The sequence below is a fragment of the Aquarana catesbeiana genome, linkage group LG04 (genome assembly GCF_042186555.1).
Source record: "Aquarana catesbeiana isolate 2022-GZ linkage group LG04, ASM4218655v1, whole genome shotgun sequence".
NCBI classification, from domain to species: Eukaryota; Metazoa; Chordata; class Amphibia; order Anura; family Ranidae; genus Aquarana; species Aquarana catesbeiana.
The window spans coordinates 419,761,301-419,784,375 of record NC_133327.1 but is presented as its reverse complement, the minus strand read 5'-3'; the positions used below and the strand labels follow the sequence as shown (position 1 = coordinate 419,784,375).

Here is a 23,075-nt window from a genome sequence, read left to right as displayed (position 1 = left end):
TCATGCTGATAACAGAGGAACAAAGCAGCAGACAGGAACAATACTTAGTGCTCTTAATTGAGAAAAGTACACAAACTATAGAGATGTCTGAGGTTTACAACCACTTTGTGTTCTAAGTATTTCTTTTTCTCATTTGTATCTTTCCTGTTTGTCTTCTAATTTACAGTAAACATCATCACTTCATTGGGTTATAATACTCTATAGGAAAATCCCTGATTGAAATATTTCCAGCTGTAATAAATAATTTTCCCTTATCTGAACTGTATATTTCAGGGGATGCAGTACAAGTTTAATTTTGGGTAGAATGGATAAAGGTTAAAGACACTGTCAGGTTTTTATCCTAAGCACTGATTAGGAGGGTTCAACAGAGCTATGTCCATTAGAGTCATTGAAAAGTGTTGTATCTTCCTTCTGACATTTTAAGATTAACCACTTCAGCCCCAGATGATTTGCCCCCTTAATTTCCAGGCCATTTTTTGCGATTCGGCACTGTGTCGTTTAAACTGACAATTGCGCGGGCATGTACAAAAACAAAATTGATGTCCTTTTTTCCCAACAAATAGAGCTTTCTTTAGGTGACAATTGATCACCTCTGCGATTTTTATTTTTTGCGCTATAAACGAAAAAAGAAACGACAATTTTGAAAAAAAAATTGTTTTACTTTTTGCTATAATAAATATCCCCAAAACATTTTAAAAAAAACTAATTTCTTCCTCAGTTTAGGCCAATATGTATACGTCTATATATTTTTGGTAAAAAAAAATCGCAATAAGGGTATATTGATTGGATTGCGCAAAAGTTATAGTGTCTACAAAATAGGGGCTATACTTGTGGCCTTTTTATTATTATTTTTTTTTTTTTTTACTAGTAATGGCGGTGATCTGCGATTTTTATCAGGACTGAGACATTGTGGGGGACAGATCAGACACTTTTGACACTTTTTTGGGACCATTCAAATTTATATAGCGATCAGTGCTATAAAAATGCACTGATTACTGTATATATGACACTGGCAGGGAATGGGGTTAACAGTAGGGGGCGATCAAGGGGTTAACTGTGTGTCCTAAGGAGTGATTCTAACTGTGGGGGGGATGGGACTGCCTGGGTGAGGAGACCGATCGTTGTTAATACTTAGTATGAACAACAGGTCTCCTCTCCCCTAACAGCATGGAGATCTGTCTGTTTACACTGACAGATCTCTGTTCTGTCTCTGTGTGGAGCAATCGCGGGTGCCCGGCAGTCATCGCGACTGCCAGGCACGCACATCGGCTTCCAGCGGCACGTCTCCAGCACCCTAGTGGTCTGAAAGCGAGCCAATGTATAGCTACGACAGCTCGCCCAGGGGAGCCAACCTGCCGCAGTATAACTGCGGCGGCTGGTCGGGAAGTGGTTAAAGTGGTTGTTAAGCCACCTGTATAAAAAGCTCCCATCCCCTTTGTATTAGAACAATAAGTTCCCCTATGTCTGTGTTATATCATAAATATGCTTATCTGTACTGATAACACACTGTCTTCCTGTGATCAGTTGCCGGCTGACAGTTCCAGTGGGTGGGGCCGAGCACTGCCGCTGATGTCAGCCAGGGAGGAGAGACAGAGCCGAGGAGTCACATGATCGCAGGAAGACAGCTGTGTTATCAGTACAGATAAGGATATTTATGATATAACACAGACACAGGGGAACTGATTGTTATAATACAGAGGGGATGGGAGCTACTTGCCACCCAAGCCAATCCTGACATTTCTCTCCTATATGTAAAAATCATCATTTTTTTGCTAGAAAATTACATAGAACTCCCAAACATTATATATGTTTTTTTAGCAAAGACCCTAGAGAATACAATGGCAGTTGTTGCAACTTTTTATCTCGCATGGTATTTGCGCAGCAATTTTTCGAACGCATTTTTTTGTGGAAAAAAAATGTTGTGTGCTTAAAAAAAACAAAAAAAAAAAACAGTAAAGTTAGGCCAATGTTTTTGCATATTATGAAAGATGAAGTTACGCCGAGTAAATAGATACCTAACACGTCAGGCTTCAAAATTGCACACGCTCCTAGAATGGCGCCAAAGTCTGGTACTTAAAAATCCCCATAGGCGACGCTTGAAATTTTTTTACTGGTTACATTTTGAGTTACAGAGGAGGTCTAGGGACAAGCTTCTGCGTGCGAGCACACGGGGACAGGGGCGCTTTGAAATTTTTTTTTTATTATTGTTAATTTTACTTTCTTTTTTTTAGTTTGACACTTTTTTGAAAAAAAAAAATTTTTGATCACTTTTATTCCTATTACAAGGAATGTATTTGATTCTAATTTTTAGAGTGATGCACTGCCAGATATTGAATATAAATGTAGGTTTATACCCCCTTCACCTCATCCCAACAATATATTTAAAGAAATTAAGAAGAGAAACCCTGGGATTGTACGGGTGATGGGGGAAAAAATATAAGTAAATAAACAAAAGAAGGGGGGGGTAATGAGTAGTGTGATTGGTATGACAAGTGCCCAAAAGTAATAAAATATTATACTTTATTTGAAATGTACAAAAATAGAGTCTTTAAAACAATGAACAGTACATACAGAATACCTAGACCATATAGATGAACGTTCTGAGTTAAAGAAACATACATATACGTGGTACATAGGAACCCAACATGTTTCGGATTAAAAATGCAATTCCTTCTTCAGGGGTTTCCTGTGAGGGTAATTGTATGATCTGGGGGGGTACATAGGTAAATTATACCAATCATTAGTACATATATACAATTAACATATCTCGTAAGTATAAATGGCAAGAGATAGGAGCTTGGGAAAGTAGAAGCTATATGCAAAAAGGGGGAGAGGGGACTTACTCGTTCACAGAATTGTATGCATATCCCGGCTGGACTATGACTTGATAGCTTTCGGATGATGTTCCAAACCTCAGACACCACAGCATCAATTACGCACCATATTTGAATATACAAGACCCATAGGCTTATATATTGGAAGCCAAAATTTGAGGGTTGTGTGGAATCCCTGTAGTATGCATAAGCAGGAGATCTATAGGCCCCATAGATGCGTCAAACACGATAAGTCATCAGCATCCACAAGGAACAGCAGAAAAGGAAGAGGAGAATGTGTGTCCCTGAATATAAATATATAATGTGATATGAGTATCAAAAAATGGAATAATGAGCAGAATATACCAAAACAAAGGTAAAATAACCAATGTGCAGTAAGTATAATTGCATCCACCCAAGGCATACTGTCATGCTGAAATTTTAATCATAAAGGTGTGATGTAAATTTGTTTACATCACACCTTTATGATTATGATTTCTCTATTTCTCTAAATCATAAACCTTTATGATTTATGAAATCTCTATGATCAACATCCGGGGCCGGTGGATCCTGTCTCCGACTTACCGATCGTATCGGTGAGTTGGTAGAAGCACAGGAGGGCGGCGGGAGAGGGGGGGCGTCCCCTCTCGCCTCCCGTAAGAATGATCATTCCTATGGTGTAGGGAATTTCCGGCTGAAAACGGTAATATCTGAATGATGTCTGTAGCTACAGGCATCGTTCAGATATCCTCGCTCAAAGTTCATCACGTCATATGATGGTGGGCAGGTGGCAACAGGTTAATGTTAAATATGAAAGCAGCAGGAACGGGAAGGGGGGGCGCTAACACGAGCAGACAGTCAGGGAGGGGAGGGGAGAGATGAAGGACCAGAGGACACAGGAGACAGAGAGCAGTGCTCCGGCTGACAGAGGCATGTACGCTGATAACAGTGTCAGGGCTCAGCAGCCCTGATATATCGTGGTCAGCGCACAGGGGAAGGGCATAGCCAGGCAGGATCAGACAGGTATTACAGGTGATACAGGGGGCCAAATGACACAGCACAAGCGCTGTGCTGTATAACATGCTTTAAGGGAACAGGATCTGTTTTTTTGTTTTTTGGGTTAACAAACACTTTAAATAAACTCTTCATGGTCTCTTAACAATTGATCTGGTGCTCCTATTTATTCCTATATCTGTGTCTGTGAATTGCTAACTAGTGTCCTTGTACCTTCAGTACAGTTTATATCTTGACTGAGAAATGGACCTACATTTGGAATCTCCAAGTCTTCACTCTGTCCAAAACTAAAAAAAGGAAACATTTAGCTGCAGTTTACCATCATGTTGCTATCTTGGCAAATATAGATTTTGATTATTATTCATGACATGATGAAAATGACATGATCCACAATCTACTTTTGGTGCATCACTAGTAACCTGATCATGCACCATAGTACCACCACAGTAACTGCATTTCCATTCATTTTTTTATCCTGTAATTTGATGTGGTAAAGTAATGCAAAATGTTATGGTTTGCAGTCAACTACTGCAATTGTTGTGCTGCTTATTCCTTTTTTTTTTCCTTACTCTATCTTGCTCCTTAAGTGTAACTTCCCTTTTGCAACAAATTTGAAATTTTAAGTTAAAACAGTAAAATAAAACATGTTACCTTGTTAGTTTTGTTAAAAGAGAGGTATGACCAAAGCTTGTTCGATCATACTTATCAATAACCCAGAGTCAGCCGACAGCGGGCTAAAGCCTGCTGTTGGCTGATGTCACATAGCCACTCCAGTCTCTGGATGTATCCTGACAATAATGTCGGGATCCACACAAATGCCTGACCGGCAGTTGGCTCAGCCTCTTAGCACGCCACTGAAAACCTGAGCCAGCCACTCCTGCCCCCTCCACAGCTCAGCACTCCAGTGAGACTTAAAGGGGCAGAGCAGAGAGCAGTGACTGACAGAAGACTGAGGACTGCATGCTGCAGCCATATAGGTGTGTATGTATGTTTGTTATCCATTGTGTTCAAGTTAAAATGTTCACATTTTGCTCGACATCATCAACAAATGGTAAACAATTATGTCCACCGTTTACTGTGGAATAGTTACACAGATATGGCAGTACAATCTTTCTATCTTTAACATATGGAAATAAGGTAAATGTAAACATTTTCAACTGGACAAAGACCATCTACAAGAACAGTGAAGCAAAAAAGTTAAAGCCCATTTAAAGTCTTAAGCAGCCCATAGATAAGTAACATGTTATCGTTCAACTATCAGGTTGAATGAAAAAAAGCCTGACTCAATTCCCCCAACCACACACTTGATATGGATGGGAGAATCCTCCCCACTGAGCTATGGTATTTTGACAGCAGGGAGACGCCCCCGCTGTCAGAATACACTACTGTCGGCTATAGCTTGTGGCATTGATTGAGCGTGGAAAACCCGACATAGTAGTTGTACAGACAACCTCCCTGCCCTGCCCATACATCCCCATGATCCCTGCTGAACCAGCTGAATATTGATCTATGTATGGCCAGCTCTAGACTGGTTTATCTATTCATAGTCCTGAACCCTTGTATGTTATGATATGTAATTGGTTCCTATTCAGGAATGCCATAATATAAAACATTTTCCCTAGTGAAAATGATGCATGCTCCCCTCCTCCGCTCTATGCTGGCATAGCTAAGTAAGCTAAGCATCTGCATAGTCAACTCCACTTGGCAAAGCCAGGCATATGATGCCAATGATCTTTTTAGCTATCTGTAAAGGTGGCATTATGACCTCCACTGTAAGGGTGGGCATTCTTACCACTGACCATCAATGTAAGGGGTGTTTTCCAATTACTCCAGTTAAAAATGATTTTACCAGGGGTTCCATGAGACCTATTCCTCTGGGATAAAAAGCTTGGGAAAGGCTGACTTAGAAACTCAACATAAGAAAAGAAACCTGTAAAAGTTGAGTTACTCCGTACATTTTTTGCCTTTCATTTATATGTCTACTCATCCATCTTTCCATGATAAATTAGTTTTGCATATTGTTTTGAAAAAAAGCCTGCTTTTTTGTAAATGTGTATATTTACATATGTCATTCTACTTTTGTGATTGAATTAAACAACAATATTATCCTTTGTTTAGTTTGATTATGAATATGATGAAAACGGTGACAGAGTAGTCCTGGGTAAGGGTACCCATGGAGTGGTATATGCTGGACGAGACCTCAGTAACCAAGTGAGAATTGCTATCAAGGAGGTTCCTGAGAGAGACAGCAGGTAAGTTAGTTCATGCCAAAACATTCTACTGTAGAATGATCACTTTGAAAATTAACTGTTGATTAAAGTCACTAAGAGCTGCTGCTGACAAAAAATCAAAATAATTAATTATTAATAACATAGCCTAACTAATATTCAAACATCGTATTATCATTTCTTGCAGACAAAGACTGCGAAAAAAAGCTGATGCAATGTTGTCTACTTCCCTCACCTTTATTTTAAAGCATAATTGTACATTTAGCTATATCTTGCTTTCCCAGAATTGAATAGATGTTGTGTTGGGTGGACCTACACTGATATGGACAGGGTTATTAGGAAACTCCAGGTGATGGGATGGCATAAAAAGACAGCTCATATACATGTAGGACTTGAGGCGTTATGTAGTATGTAGGAGTAATGCAGGCTTCTATGAAACACAAGATGTCACTCAAGATACCAAGGTTGGCAACAGGGCACCTCCCCTGGAAGCTCTGTCATCCTAGGCCGTAGACTATATGCATTGCTCTATGTAGAATATTATCCTGCCAAAAACTTTTATAGGTTAAAAATAATGTGTGGTTGATATTTGTTTAATTACTTGTATTTTGTACAAAATAAGTGTTTCAATTGTGAGATTATGGGAAAGGGGAAGCCTGCATGTTACTGTACAGAGGTCTTTGAAACTTGTTCTGCTGTTGAATTCACATTGAAATGTCCTTGATCTTTCATTTTTTGCCCTATTTCCTTAGTGCTTTGTGCGGGAAATGTTTATGAAAATTTTATTTTTAAACTTAGTATTTGCTGTGGTCATCTGGCTACAAAATGGCCCTAAAATACGTCTAAATCTATATTTCATCAAACTGCTGAAGTAGCTTTAGACATAATGTATAGGAGCCAAGGACGATAGAGGATAGAGCTAAGGAGGAGTGTAAGTCAGATGTGGACAGCCTGTGAAAGAGAGCTGAACCTTGCACACTATGCATAGCACAGCCCTAAACTCTGCACTCTGTACACAGTGCGCCCCTGAACCCTGCACTCTGTACACAGCACACCCCTGAACTCTGCACTCTGTAGACAGTGGACCCCTGAACTTTGCTCTCTGTACGTAGCACATCCTTGAACTCCACACATAACTCACTCCTAGTATTTATTGCCCCTTTAAGATCCTCCCACTGTTAGTACAATTTGGCCACACCCACAGTTCGATGCAGTTCGGAGGTGGGGTGTGGTTGAGTTCCTGCACCTATTCTCTGACAAAAAAAAAGAAGCCCTGGATCACTTTATATAGTCTTACAGATACAACCGGCCCTTTGAGGGCAACCATGATGCTGATGCAGCCTGCAGTGAAATTGAGTTTCACAGCCCTGATCTATAGCAACGTTAAACTTGGACATTACCAACAGACAAAAATGTATGTGATTAAGGTTGCAAACATGTAGTTGGTGCTGCATTGTTTTCAGTATCCGTGTATAAATAACACCACATCGTATACACATAAAATAAAATCCCTTATATTGTGTGCACATGGCAACTATGAATGACATTTGTACTGTATGACTTACTGATAGAGATAGGCCGAACACCCCACTGTTCAGTTCACAGCAGAACTCCCGAACAGGGGAAAAGTTCTGCCCCGAACCACAAACTCCATTGAAGTCTATGGGAGCCGAACATGAGAAATTAAAAGTGCCCATTTTAAAGGCTTATATGCAAGTAATTGGCCATGAAAGGGGTATGGGGGTCCGGGTACTGCCCTGGGGGACATGTATCAATGCAAATTTTTTTTAAAACAATCTTTTTCAGGAGCAGTGATTTTAATGATGCTTAAAGTGAAACAATAAAAATGAAAATTCCTTTAAATATAGTGCCTGTGAGGGTCCCCTTTGTCTGCCTGTAAAGTGGTGCATCTGTAGCATGTATAGAACATGCTGCAGCAAAACTGACATTTCTAAAGAAAAAAAAAAGAGTCAAATTCCATTTAAATTGACTCACGGTTGCAATTGCCGACACTCGGCTATTAAAAAAGGAAAAGAAAAAACTGGCATAGCCAAAATGTAAAAAAACGGCATGGGGTCCCCCTAGAATCCACACCAGATCTGAACACGCAGCCTAGTACGCCAGGAAAGGGGGGGTGAGTTCACCCCCCCGGACCATACCAGGCCACATGCCCTCAACATGGGAGGGGTGGGTGCTTTGAATCGGGGGGCTCTGCCCCCCCGCCCCAAAGCATTTTGTGCCCATCTTGATAGGGAATGGGGTCTCTTCCCCAAAACCCTGGGCTGTGGTTGTAGGAGTCTGCAGGTGGGGTTCTTATCTGAATCTGGAAGCCCCCTTGGATTTTGAGGGGGAACCTCACGCCATTAAGGGGGCCCCCAGATCCCACCCCGCCCACCCCCGACCCCCCTGACCCCCCCAATGGGAATGAGTATCCTACCCATTTACCAAAAAGTGTCAAAATAAATAAAAACAGTAGACAGGTTTTTGACAATAAAAAAAACACTGTCCCCTGATGTAGATCCATCGTCAAAAAAAAAAAGTGCTCCGACCATCGTGAAGGCAAACCGCCAAATGGCTGGCTTGCCGTTTTGACAGTTCTTATACAGGTTAGGGTGGGGCCACCTGGTGACCTCGCTACTCCCCCATGTTGAGGGCATGTGGCCTAGTATGGTTCAGGAGGGGGGAGGCTGCTCACCCGCCCCCCCTTTCCTGATCTTCTAGGCTGCATGCTTGGATAAGGGTCTGGTATGGATTTTTTGGGGGACCCCACGCCATTTTATTTTTTACATTTTGGCGAGTCTGGTATGGACGGGGGGGAACCTCTACACCATTTTTTTTTTTTTTTACTATTTTTACTAGCAATTTTTTTTTTATTTTATTATGTAGTTGTCAGCGGGGAAGCCCATTGACAGCTGATGACTCATCCGTTGTTAAGGACACGGCGGCCGGCTACCTTGCCCGTTTCTTAACAATCAGCTTTTACTGCGCCCTGATAGGGTAAAGCTTTACCCAGTCAGGGCGCAGAATGCACTGTGCAGCGTGCATTGCAGGGCATTCAGCGGGGCGAACACCCACCAAACACCCTGCAAATTAGGTTGTTCCCCAAACATGGCTAACAGCTAATGTTCGGCCTGATTTCATGCTCGGGCCAAACCATTCTCACCCATATATTGCTTGCTTCAATCACTTCTTTAGGGTACATGATCTGCACACAATCCAATTAAGCAACCAGTGTATTGAAATTAAAATCACAAATAACGAATTTCAAACCACCAGTTGTTTCTTTAAAAATATTAATTACTTTGCTATATTCTACAGTATGTTGTTATTACATACAGTATCTCACAAAAGTGAGTACACCCCTCACACTTTTGTAAATATTTTATTCTATCTTTTCATGTGACAACACTGAAGAAATAACACTTTGCTACAATGTAAAGTAGTGAGCGTACAGCTTGTATAACAGTGTAAATTTGCTGTCCCCTCAAAATAACTCAACACACAGCCATTAATGTCTAAATCGCTGACAACAAAAATGAGTACACCCCTAAGTGAAAATGTCCAAATTGAGCCCAATTAGCCATTTTCCCTCCCCGTTGTCATGTGACTCGTTAGTGTTACAAGGTCTCAGGTTATAATGGGGAGCAGTTGTGTTAAATTTGGTGTTATAGCTCTCACTCTCTCATATTGGTCACTGGTAGTTCAACATGGCACCTCATGGTAAAGAACTCTCCGAGGATCTGAAAAAAAGAATTGTTGCTCTACATCAAGATGGCCCAGGCTATAAGAAGATTGCCAAGACCCTGAAACTGAGCTGCAGCATGGTGGCCAAGACCATACAGTGGTTTAACAGGACAGGTTCCACTCAGAACAGGCCTTGCCATGGTTGACCAAAGAAGTTGAGTGCCCATGCTTAGCGTCATATCCAGAGGTTGTCTTTGGGAAACAGATGTATGAGTGCTGCCAGCATTGCTGCAGAAGTGGAAGGGGTGGGGGGTCAGCCTGTCAGTGCTCAGACCATACGCCACACACTGCATCAAATTGGTCTGCATGGTTGTCGTCCCAGAAGGAAGCCTCTTCTAAAGATGATGCACAAGAAAGCCCACAACAGTATGCTGAAGACAAGCAGACTATGGACATGGATTACTGGAACCTGTGGTCTGATGAGACCAAGATAAACTTATTTGGTTCAGATGGTGTTAAGTGTGTGTGGAGGCAACCAGGTGAGGAGTACAAAGACAAGTGTGTCTTGCCTACAGTCAAGAATGGTGGGGGAACCATGAATGCCAACATGTACTGTGACATACTGAAGCAGAGCATGATCCCCTCCCTTTGGAGACTGGGCAGCAGGGCAGAATTCCAACATGATAATGTCCCCAAACACACCTCCAAGACGACCACTTCCTTGCTAAAGAAGCTGGGGGTAAAGGTGATGGACTGGACAAGCATGTCTCCAGACCTAAACCTTATTGAGCATCTGTGGGACATCCTCAAACGGAAGGTAGAGGAGTGCAAGGTCTCTGTCATCCACCAGCTCCGTGATGTTGTCATGGAGGAGTGGAAGAGGACTCTAGTGGCAACCTGTGAAGCTCTGGTGAACTCCATGCCCAAGAGGTTTAAGGCAGTACTGGAAAATAATGGTGGCCACACAAAATATTGACACTTTGGACACAATTTGGACATTTTCACTTAGGGGTGTACTCACTTTTGTTGCCAGCAGTTTATACATTAATTGCTGTGTGCTGAGTTATTTTGAGGGGACAGCAAATTTACACTGTTATACAAGCTGTACACTCACTACTTTACATTGTAGCAAAGTGTCATTTCTTCAGTATTCACATGAAAAGATATAATAAAATATTTACAAAAATGTGAGGGGTATACTCACTTTTGTGAGATATTGTAAATTGAGGTATGTAATCATTACGTAGGTACATTTTAGAAGGCATGTGTTAAGTGTCTCAAAAAAAATAATATGCACAATATAATCCACCAACTAGTTTAAGCGAGTGCTGAACTTCGATTAAAATTTCCCGGAGTATTGCTCAAGTTTTGATATAAAAATAGAGATGTTGAAGAAAAATGTAAGTACTTTCCAAAAAAACATTTTGGCAGTTCTGCATGCAGAGCTGTGAGAACTGAAGTAGAGTACATGACTCATCCTGCTGAATGCCAGGCTGAGGTTCCATCTAGCGAACACGGTTTGGAAATCATGCTGAATGTTCATGACACTATACTAAAAGTAATAAATGCATAGTTGTGGTAAGTAGTGATTTTAAAAGTGTTTTTCCATAATTATGGTAGGCTCCCCACCTATATCCCCTTGCAATAAGCAGTGGGGGGGCACACATCAGGTTATTAGTTATGCCATACTTTTAATATATTAAATATAAAATATATAAATATATATATATTATAAAATATATATAAAATATATTATATTGCATTATTATATTTGAAAAGTTAACACTCAATCACTGCAAAAGAACTAGGTGGGGTCTGTTGCTTATTGGTACAAAAGAATTGTTTCCTTACATACTCTACTTTTACTTTAAAGTTGAAATCCAAATTTTTTTCAATATCTTAAGAAGCTAAATCTTACCGAAGTCTGCTGCCCAGGTCCCTCAACAGAGTTGTTTCCAGGTACAAGGGTGCAGAAATCCAATGCTACATACTGTATGTGCCCGCACCCGCCAGTCATGTGTCCTTGAGACTCCTGTTCTTGATCATGAGAGAACCATGCAGCTAAACAGCCAAAGTATTTATCACCTGAGTGACACTCAAAGAAGGACCCTACCTTCTGTACACAGAAGCCAAGAGAAGACTTGGGACTGGACTACCCGATACCCAGGGCCAGACTTACCATTGGGCTTGACTGGGCTCAGGCCCATGGGCCCCGCCAATAGGGGGCCCTGCAGGCCCCAGCCGAGTGCACTCGGCTATACTCGGCTAGTTCCGCTCACAGTCATGCCTAGTCCCGCCCTATGATGGACATAACACAGGGACTGGGCATGACTGTGAGCGGAGCTAGCAGAGTACACTCAGCTAAGTGTGCATATCGGTGGCGCTCGGCTCCGTTCACAGTCACGCCCAGTCCCGCCATTGGACCTGTGTTATGTCCATCATAGGGCGGGACTGGGTGGGACTGCAAGAGGAGCAGAGAAAAGCCGTCAGGAGCTGAGATACACAGGACCTGCTCTGTGTATCTCGGCGGCGCCATATTTAAACTGCAGTGACACTGACAAGTCACTGCAGTTTAACTGCAGCCTGGGCAAGGCTGCAAATGACACGAACAAGGCTGCAGATGGACACTGATAAGGCTGCAGATGAAGGCTGAAAATGACACTGACAAGGCTGCAAATTACACTGACAAGGCTGCAAATGACACTGGACAAGCATGCAGATGGACGCTGTGCAAGGCTGCATTGACGAGCAGAGTTTTTTTCCTTAAATAGTTTTTTTCCTTAAAATTCCTTAAACTCTTATCTTGAGGTTTGCTGATTGGTTATTGGCAGTTACGTAGTGCCTCGTTTACTGCCACTGAGAAAACCTGTCTGCATTAGACAGTGATGTAATGGCGGACAAAGGGTATGAGAGTGGCGCGCTTAAAAGAAAACTAAAGGTTTAAAGTAATGTATAGAAGGTAGGGCCCGAAAGTGACTCAAGCCCAGGGGCCCCCACCACCCTAAGTCCTGCCCTGCTGATACCCATTCACATGCGGGGGGCCGGAATCTGGGGGCCCCGTTGTTAAAGGGGACGTCCAGATTCCGATAAGCCCCCACCCACAGACCACCACAACCACTGGACAAGGGTCGTGGAGGTGAGGCCCTTGTCCCCATCAACATGGGGACAAGGTGCTTTGGGGGGGAACCCAAAGCACCCTCCCCATGTTAAGGGCATGTGGCCTGGTACGGTTCAGAACGGGGGGCGCCCCCCCTTTCCTGCGGCCTGCCAGGTTGCATGCTCGGATAAGGGTCTGGTATGGATTTTGAGGGGGAACCCCACACCATTTTATTTTATTTTGGCGTTGGGTTCCCCTTAAATTCCATTCCAGACCTGAAGGGCCCCTTTAACCACTTCAATACACTGTGTTATATAAACTACACTGCCTGCACTGAAGTCTACACTAAATGCAGAGTATATACAGTCAGGTCCATAACTATTGGGACATCAAAACAATTCAAATCTTTTTGGCTCTATACACCACAACAATGGATTTGAAATGAAACGAACAAGATGTGCTTTAACTGCAGACTTTCAGCTTTAATTTGAGGGTATTTACATCCAAATCAGGTGAACGGTGTAGGAATTACAACAGTTTGTATATGTGCCTCCCACTTTTTAAGGGACCAAAAGTAATGGGACAGATTAACAATCATCCATCAAACTTTCACTTTTTAATACTTGGTTGCAAATTCTTTGCAGTCAATTACAGCCTGAAGTTTGGAACGCATAGACATCACCAGACGTTGGGTTTCATCCCTGGTGATGCTCTGCCAGGCCTCTACTGCAACTGTCTTCAGTTCCTGCTTGTTCTTGGGGCATTTTCCCTTCAGTCTTGTCTTTAGCAAGTGAAATGCATGCTCAATCGAATTCAGGTCAGGTGATTGACTTGGCCATTGCATAACATTCCACTTCTTTCCCTTAAAAAACTCTTTGGTTGCTTTCGCAGTATGCTTCGGGTCATTGTCCATCTGCACTGTGAAGCACCGTCCAATGAGTTCTGAAGCATTTTGTTGAACATGAGCAGATAATATTGCACGAAACACTTCAGAATTCATCCTGCTGCTTTTGTCAGCAGTCACATCATCAATAAATATAAGAGAACCAGTTCCATTGGCAGCCATACATGCCCACGCCATGACACTACCACCACCATGCTTCACTGATGAGGTGATATGCTTTGGATCATGAGCAGTTCCTTTCCTTCTCCATACTCTTCTCTTCCCATCACTCTGGTACAAGTTGATCTTGGTCTCATCTGTCTATAGGATGTTGTTCCAGAACTGTGAGAGAGGGAGAGTGTTCTTGATCTGGCCAACTGTTGTGAAGGGTGTTTTCTTCACCAGGGAAAGAATTTTTTGGTCATCCACCACAGTTGTTTTCCGTGGTCTTCTGAGTCTTTTGGTGTTGCTGAGCTCACCGGTGCGTTCTTTCTTTTTAAGGATGTTTCAAACACTTGATTTGGCCACACCTAATGTTTTTGCTATCTCTCTGATGAGTTTGTTTTGTTTTTTCAGCCAAATGATGGCTTGCTTCACTGATAGTGACAGCTCTTTGAATCTCATATTGAGAGTTGACAGCAACAGATTCCAAATGCAAATAGCACACTTGAAATGAACTCTGGACCTTTTATTTGCTCCTTGTAAATGGGATAATGAGGGAATAACACACACCTGGCCATGGAACAGCTGAGCAGCCAATTGTCCCATTACTTTTGGTCCCTTAAAAAGTGGGAGGCACATATACAAACTGTTGTAATTCCTACACCATTCACCTGATTTGGATGTAAATACCCTCAAATGAAAGCTGAAAGTCTGCAGATAACCACTTCCGGACCGCCGCACGCCAATGTACGTCCAAACTTTGAAGGGGTATATCGTTGTTATGGCAGCAGCTAACTGCCATAACCCCGGTATCCCCGTTTTCGTGCTGTGGTCCTCTTTCTGATAAAAGTGGTCCCTGTGGCGGAATCGCCGCAAGATCACTTTTATCGGTGGCGGGAGAGGGCCCCGCCCTCCCACCTTGATCCGGTGCCCTCCACTGCTTACCGGAGCCGTCGGCAGCGGCGGAGGCGATCGCATCCGTCTCCCTCCTGTGCCTGGAGATGAGTGAGGCTAAGATGGCGCCCACTCATCTCCATGACACTGCTGGGCGGAAGCAACGTCAAAACGTCACTTCCGCCCACGCCTCTTAGCCTCGGTTCACACTGGGACGACTTGTCAGGTGACCTAGTCGCCTGACAAGTAGCGTCCCGTTCTCTGCAATGGAACCGTTCTAATCGGAGTGCCGCAAGTCGCTCCGACTTAGAAAAAGGTTCCTGTACGACTTTGGGGGCGACTTGCATTGACTTCTATACAATAGTCGTTTTGCAAGTCGCCGCTGAGTCGTGTCCTGGTTCGCCTGAGGCAGTCGCGCTGTAAGTCGTGCTGCCTCAGTGTGAACCGACCCTTAAAGGCATATTTTTTTCAATGTCATTTTTTTAAATGACTTTTTTTTTTTTAATTCCATTTTAGTGTAAATATGAGATCTGAGGTCTTTTTGACCCCAGATCTCATATTTAAGAGGTCCTGTCATGCTTTTTTCTATTACAAGGGATGTTTATAAGTGTTTTTAAACGGTGTAAAAATAAATAAAAGAATGTAAAATAAATAATAAAAATAAAAAAAATTACCCCCCCCGTCCCGACGAGCTCGTGCGCAGAAGCGAACGCATACGCAAGTAGCGCCCGCATATGAAAACGGTGGTCAAACCACACATGTGAGGTATCGCCGCGACTGAGGAGCGAGAGCAATAATTCTAGCCCTAGACCTCCTCTGTAAAGCAAAATGTGCAAACTGTAGAATTTTTTAAACGTCGCCTATGGAAAGTTTGACGCCATTCCACGAGCGGGTGCAATTTTGAAGCGTGACATGTTGGGTATCAATTTACTTGGCGTAACATTATATTTCATAATATAAAAAAAAATTGGGCTTACTGTTGTCATTTTTTTATTCAAAAAAGTTAATTTTTTCCAAAAAAAGTGCTCTTATAAGACCGCTAGCAAATAGGTTGCAAAAAAAAAGTATTGCAAGGACCTCCATTTAGAAAACAAACCATATATAATGTTTGGGGGTTCTAAGTAATTTTCTAGCAAAAAAACCTGTTTTAAACATGTAAACACCTAAAATCCAAAACGAGGCTGGTCCTTAAGTGGTTAAAGAACATCTTGTTCGTTTCATTTCAAATCCATAATCCACTGTGGTGCTGTATAGAGCCAAAAAGATTACAATTGTGTCGATGTCCCAATATTTATGGACCTGACTGTGTGTATATATATATATATATATATATATATATATATATATATATCTCAAATCCACTGCCACTAACTAACCTGCCTGCCTAATGTAGCTCAATCTATCTCGGTCCACATACTATACACGGCCGCTATGTAAGCAGCCTTAAAAAGTGTGGGGCGTGGACTTTGTCCCCCTGAGCCATGATTGGCCAAAGGTACCCTACCTTTGGGCAATTATGGCTCTCTCAGCAGAGCGCGCTGTGATTGGCCAAAGCATGCAGTTCAGGTGCATGCTTTAACCAACCATCATACAGCAATGCACTGCGATCTCACAGTACATTATGGGGCATTCCACAGCGCTCGAATTTCCCGTGAACGCCCCATAATACTCGCTGTTCGGCGAATGGGCTGACACCCAATGTTCGAGTCGAACTTACATTTGACTCGAACATCGAGCTCACCCCTAGTGACCGCGGATTTAGGTGAGTAAAAGAGACACTTAGTTCATTTCTATGCCAGCGATTGGTTAGATTTGGTTTTTTTGTTTTGTTTTTGTTTTGGCTGAATGAGTCGGAGTGGGTAGAGGACTGCTCCCTGCTAAGACATTGTATTCTGACAGTGGGACTTTTTTTTCCAAATTTTTTTTCCAACAAACCTGTTCAACAGAAGTTGATTGTTAGATCGACTTCTGTCGAGTGAGAATGGCCACACATGGATTGAAATTTAACCAGTCCCTGCTGAACTGACTGAATTTTGATTCACCAATGGACAGCTTTTTTCCTTGTCAAAAGAAGTTTATTGAGTATACAATGTTATAAAGATACATAAAGTAAGTTTACAAGGATCTATAAAGTAAGCTCATTGTTTTACAGTAGGGTTTATATAGGTAAATATCATGAAATTTCAAATATTAAACATTGGGTTCACGTAAACCTAAATTAAAGATATATATCATTTCCTTAGTTACTTTTGTAGGTATTTAAATGATTTATACCTACTATACATATTGTTTACAAGTAGAGTGTATATAGGTCAAATAAGTTCTGATAATGAGCTTTAATCGTAAGGTGGAGAAAAGGAAAGAGAAAGAAGAAAAAGGGTTGAAAGGTAGAGGTATGGTCCACAAGGTTGTCCCGCTCGTCAGTTTATTATTCTTTTTAGTTCTCTTTGAAGCCTTAGAATGGGTGTCTCTGTAAGTCATTTAATCTGTTACCATGGCAACAGGACAGAGTCATTGAAGTTTGACAGGAACTGTTGTTTTATCCAAGGATGCCAAAGTTTTTCAAATTTTGGAATTTGATTTTGATCGATGGCTACCATCTTAGCATGGGACATTGTATTATTCATTCTGTGAATTGTTTCTGCTAGTACCAATGTAGGAGATTTCCATGCCTTGGCCACTGTTTGTTTTGCAGCCGTTATTAGTTGGATCATAAGTTTGAATTGAGAGAGTGTTAACCATTCCGGTTTTAGATTAAGCAAAGTTAAATATGGATCTGGTTGTATTATTTTTTTAAATATTTTAGATGCAATCACGAAGACTTCCTTCCAGAAGGTTTGGATTACTGGGCACGTCCACCATATGTGTAAATATGTGCCTATTTCTGGGCATCCTCGAAAACAAAGAGTTGAGGTATTAGGTGAATATTTTGCCACTCTAGCGGGTACAAGGTACCAGCGAGTTAGGACTTTATAATTTGTCTCCAGTGCTAAGATGTTGGGTGAAGATGACTTAGATGTGAGCCATATGTTAGACCAGTCCGTGTCTTCTAAAGTTCGTCCCAGGTCCTCCTCCCACCTCTGAACGTAAGAGGGTCTATTAAGATTTGCTACTCCATATAATTGATTATAAAGTGATGAAATTGTACCTTTAGCAAATGGATCTTTTGTACAGATTGATTCAAAAATGGATAATTGGGATAATGGTGTATCCCCCTTTAGGAATGGTGTATAGAAATTTTTGATTTGGAGATATCTAAATATCTCAGAGTTTGGTAGATCATATTTTTCTCTAAGCGATGGGAATGAAAGGAATGATTTAGATGCTATGAAGTCATTTAGTGTCTGAATGCCTGATGTTGTCCAAGCTTTAAAAGAATTTGGGTAGATCCATGCCGGATAAAAGGCCGGATTTCTGATAAAAGAAAGGAGAGGATTGTGTGGAGATTGTAACTGATATTTGGTTTTTAGTTTATCCCAGAGAGATAAGAAGTGTTTAGTTATGGGATTATGAATTTTAAAGCGGTCTTTAGGATCAAGCCATAATAAATTTGATATTAATAGAGGGTCATTTTCTGAAGCCTCTATAAATACCCATAATGGGATTTCCTGTTTTGCATGGTATTTGGACAGACTGGCCAAATGTGCTGCTCTGTAGTAGTTAGTAAAATTAGGGTATCCCAGGCCTCCTTTATTTTTGGGAAGATGTAGTGTGTGTATAGGTATACGTGGTTTAGAAGATCCCCATATAAACGAAGTTGCTCTTTTTTGTACTATTCTCAAAAAATAGGAAGGAATTGGAATAGGGAGGACTCTGAATAGATAAAGCAATTTGGGTAGAATAGTCATTTTGATTGCATTAATCTTCCCTATCCAGGATAAAGAAAGTTGCGACCATTGTTTTATTAGATTTGTGATCTGTCTTAATACAGGAGGATAATTGGTTGAGAATAAGTCAGAATGAGATGCTGTTAAATGAATTCCAAGATATGGGATTGATTTTTCTGCCCATGTGAATGGGAGTGCAGCCCTAGCCGGGATCAATTCCATGTTTGTGAGAGAAATATTAAGCACTAGGCATTTCTTAGGATTAATCATAAGGCCGGATAGGGCTGCAAATCCATCAAGAGCTGGTATTAAGTTAGGACCAGAGACCTGTGGTGATGATAGAAAAAGTAATATATCGTCTGCAAATATACATAATTTGTGTGTAATACCTCCTACTTCAATGCCAGTTATAGTTTGGTTTGTTCTGATGTATTGGGCCATGGGTTCGAGTATAAGGGCAAATAATAAGGGAGATAATGGGCAACCCTGTCGGGTACCTCTTTCGATATTAAAGGCTTCAGATTTGTATCCAGCATATTTTATATAGGCTTTGGGTTTATTATATAATGCTTTGATCCATGTTAAAAAGTGGGGTCCAAAACCCCATTTTTGTAATGAATATTGCATATATTGCCAGGATACTGTGTCAAATGCCCTCTTAATATCGAGAGATAGAAAACATAAAGGGATTTTCCATTTTTTAGCAATATGTGCCAATAACACTGCCCTGCGTATATTATCGCCTGCCTGTCTATTTGGCATGAAGCCTACTTGATCTCTATGTATTAATTTTCCTATAATGCTATTGAGGCGTTTTGCTATTATTTTTGCTAATAATTTAATATCGAGGTTTAACAGTGAGATAGGCCTATAATTCACACAGGAAGTATCATCAGAAAGGGGTTTTGGGATCATACAAACAATTGCCATTAGTGTTTCTTGCCGAAAAGAATGTCCATCTAGAAGTTTGTTAAAAGTTTCAGTGAGAATGGGAGAGAGTATTTCTGAGAATGTTTTATAGTATAAAGCCGAGTAGCCATCTGGGCCTGGTCTTTTGTTAAGTTTTAGGTCTTTTATGGCGTTAGCAACTTCATCTATAGTTATAGGCTCATCCAAACTGCTTTTTTGATTCTGAGATAACTCAGGTAAGGTTATTTTTGAGAAGAAGGATTCAGCTTCTGTAGGATTAAATTCATTGTTTGTCTTGTATAAAGTTGCGAGATGTGAGTGAAATTTATGGACTATTTTAACTGGATTACAAGTGTAAACATTTTTTGATAATTTCAAACGTATTGGTTTGAAAGATTTGTTAGTTGAATTTAATGCCTGAGCCAGATATGTACCTGGTTTGTTTATATTCATGTAGAAATTGTGTTTGGAGCGTTTGAGGGATTTATCAACTGATTCAGTGAGAAATAGATCGTATTCCAATCTAGATTTTTCCAGATGAGATTTTGTACTCTGAGATGGATTATCTTGAAATGATATGTAGGCTGCATTAAAATTGAGTTCTAGTTTTTTTGCTAGATTTTTGCGTTCCCGTTTAAATAGTGCCATTTGTCTTTGTATTGTACCACGCAAGACAGGCTTATGAGCTTCCCACAGTGTTATTGGGGAGATGTCTGTTGTATTATTAATTGATATGTATTCCTTTAAAGCTTGTTCAATGGCCATCTGATGTAGTGGGTGTTTGAGTATTATGTCCGGTAAGTACCACGTTGGGTCATGCGCTTTTGGTATGGCTGAGGCTATAGTAGTGTATACTGCATTATGGTCAGACCACGGAATCGGAATTATATCTGATGCAATAATTTCTGGTATCATTCCTATTGTTAGAAAAATATGATCTATTCTGGTGAAGGTTTGATGAGGGTGTGAGAAATAAGTGAATTTCTTTTTCATTGGGTTACTTTCTCTCCATGAATCTACCAGATTGTATTTGGAAAGAAGTTGAGAAAAAGGTAATCTAGAGGTTATTTTGGATGGTGTAAAAGGTGATTTATCTAGAAATGGGAGGAGGACCTGGTTCGAATCCCCACACATTATCACTGTTCCTATTTTGTGTGTATTAATCACTTGTAATATATGTGAGAGGAATGGTGTAGGTTGTTTGTTAGGAGCGTAGTAGGAAATCACCGTGATTGCTGTATCCATTATATAACCCATGAGTATCAGGTATCTACCTTCTGGGTCTTTAATTTCTGATGATAAGGTGAATGGTGTGGATCGGTGAAATGCAATTAGAGTTCCCCTTTGCTTGGTACAGGCAGAAGCCGTGTAAATTTGTTGATAAAAAGGAGAAATATATTTTGGAGTAGAATCTTTGGTGAAGTGTGTTTCTTGGAGGCATACTATGTGAGCCTTCTTGTTATGGAAAGTACGGAAGGCTTTGGTCCTTTTTTGAGGGACATTTATTCCCTGAACATTCAGGGAAAGTATATTCAGTGGTGCCATGGCAATAGATCAAATAGTTTTGACTTACTTTTTGTTATGCAGAGCTGACTGCGCGCGCAGATTAACCTGTGTGGACTGAAGAGATGAATAGATAGAAAAGAAACCAGTGAATTCTGGAGTAAAGAGTAAACAAAAAACATATGAGATTAGATGATACATTGTATAAATTATTTTTTGCAAGTAATCACAATTTACCCGTGAAAGAGAATAAATATCTCTCTCAGGGGAATAAGTGCCTTCGTCACACTCCCACATAATATGGTTGGGAGAATGAGGAGGGCTAATGGGGGTACACGGATCTTCCGCTTACAGGAGAGAAGTGCTATGTCAAAAGACATCAAAATGATGTTTCATTAATTGGAGTGCAGAATATAGTTTTTGTTGAAATTATTTATTCCAGGGTGGTTGTATATGGTTAGTCTTGCCCTAGGCTAAATAATTCAGTTAGAAAGGTACTGTTAATAACTTTGGTATTGATGAAGATAGTTTGAATTATTTGGGGATTTTAACCCTTTTAGAGTAAACAATTACATATTTTATTCATATGTAACTGTTTAGATATGTTAACTCGTAAAATTGAGGTTGTATTGCTTCAGATTAGAATAAACAAAAACATAATTCTAGGAACTAGTTAGGTAATAATATATTTGTTTTAAGAAAAGAAAGAAAAAGCTTCCATTACTTCTGGATTATTGAACATATTTGTCCTAAAAAGTAATAAATCTATTGTTATTACCTGATAATATATAACTGAACAAGAATTTCCTTATTTCACTTATATATTCTAAGGCTATATGAATCAGAAGTAATAAGAAATATAACTGAAATGTAACATGATCCCACACAGTGTGTGACTATCAGAATGCAGTTACATTCAGTTATAAATATAGGTTTTTTACAGATAACCATCTCTTGGTATAATAAATGAAGAGATATCAGGAATTAGGATGTCAGTCCATTGAATCTTCTTGGTCCATGGATGATGTGGCATAACGGCCTCTTTTGTGAGAATGATGATTCCCATTTTGTTCTGAAATTTTCTGGGTGCTGCCTGAAGGTGAAGATGACGCCATTCTTCTGCGTGTGAGAGTGTTGCTGCTTGTGGGTTCTGTCAGATTTAATTTTAAAAGGGTTTGTTGTAGTTCATCTGCTGATCTGCTTCTGTAAATTGTACCTTGGTAGTTAAATCTGACTGAAAAGGGGAAGCCCCATTGATACATAATGTTGTGGCGTTGCAGTTCCATTAGTTGGGGTTTCATGGATCGTCTTTTAGTAATAGTAAGTTGGGATAGGTCAGCAAAAATTTGATAATTGTGTCCTTGAAAATTAAGTTCCTTTTTTTCTCTTGCAGCAATTAGTATTTGTTCCTTCGTTCTGTAATAATGAAATTTTGTGATTATATCACGTGGGGGTCCATCTTTCTTTTTGGCTGTGAGGGCTCTGTGTACTCTGTCCAGTTCTAAACGTTCAATAGGGATATCTGGCTTTAGTTCTTGTAATAGAGCAGTAATAGTAGATTGCAGGTCTGTCACAGTTTCAGGTATTCCCCTTATGCGCAAGTTTGAACGTCTGGCTCTATTTTAGTAATCTTCGAGCTTAGTTTGAAGTATTAAATTCTCTTTTTTTAATTGTTCCAATTCTGTTATATTTTCTTGGGTTGTAATTTCAATTTCATCCATTTTTATTTCTAAGGCTGCGGTGCGGTTTCCCAGCTCTCTTATTTCTTTGGTTAGGCTTTTTGTTATTTGGTCTGAGGTTTGTTTTAAAGCCTTATGAAGCATCTTTTCAAATTGTAATAATATTACTGGGGATACTGAGGAGGCTTGTGGAGAAGTTTGTGAGAGGATTTGTTCTGTATCTGACTCAAATGGAGAGTCTTGCTGTGACATTTTCTGTCTGTGAGAGCGCCCTGATGCTGTATCTTGTGAGGTGACTGGAGCTGCTTCAGCTGCAGTGAGTGCCTGTGAGCTCTTTGTGAGGTGATTTTTATTTCTGCCACGGTTTCCTCCCAGTACCATA

At 40.6% G+C, this 23,075-nt stretch overlaps 1 protein-coding gene across 1 annotated transcript in view; it reads left to right on the top strand.

The window, feature by feature from the left end:
* The window catches only part of MAP3K5 (mitogen-activated protein kinase kinase kinase 5), a 269,034-nt gene that overhangs the window by 164,233 nt on the left and 81,726 nt on the right, over positions 1-23,075 (top strand). The window contains exon 15 of the mRNA XM_073627344.1: positions 5,946-6,079. Within this exon, the coding sequence (XP_073483445.1) occupies positions 5,946-6,079 (134 nt within the window). The remainder of the gene's footprint in view (positions 1-5,945; positions 6,080-23,075) is intronic.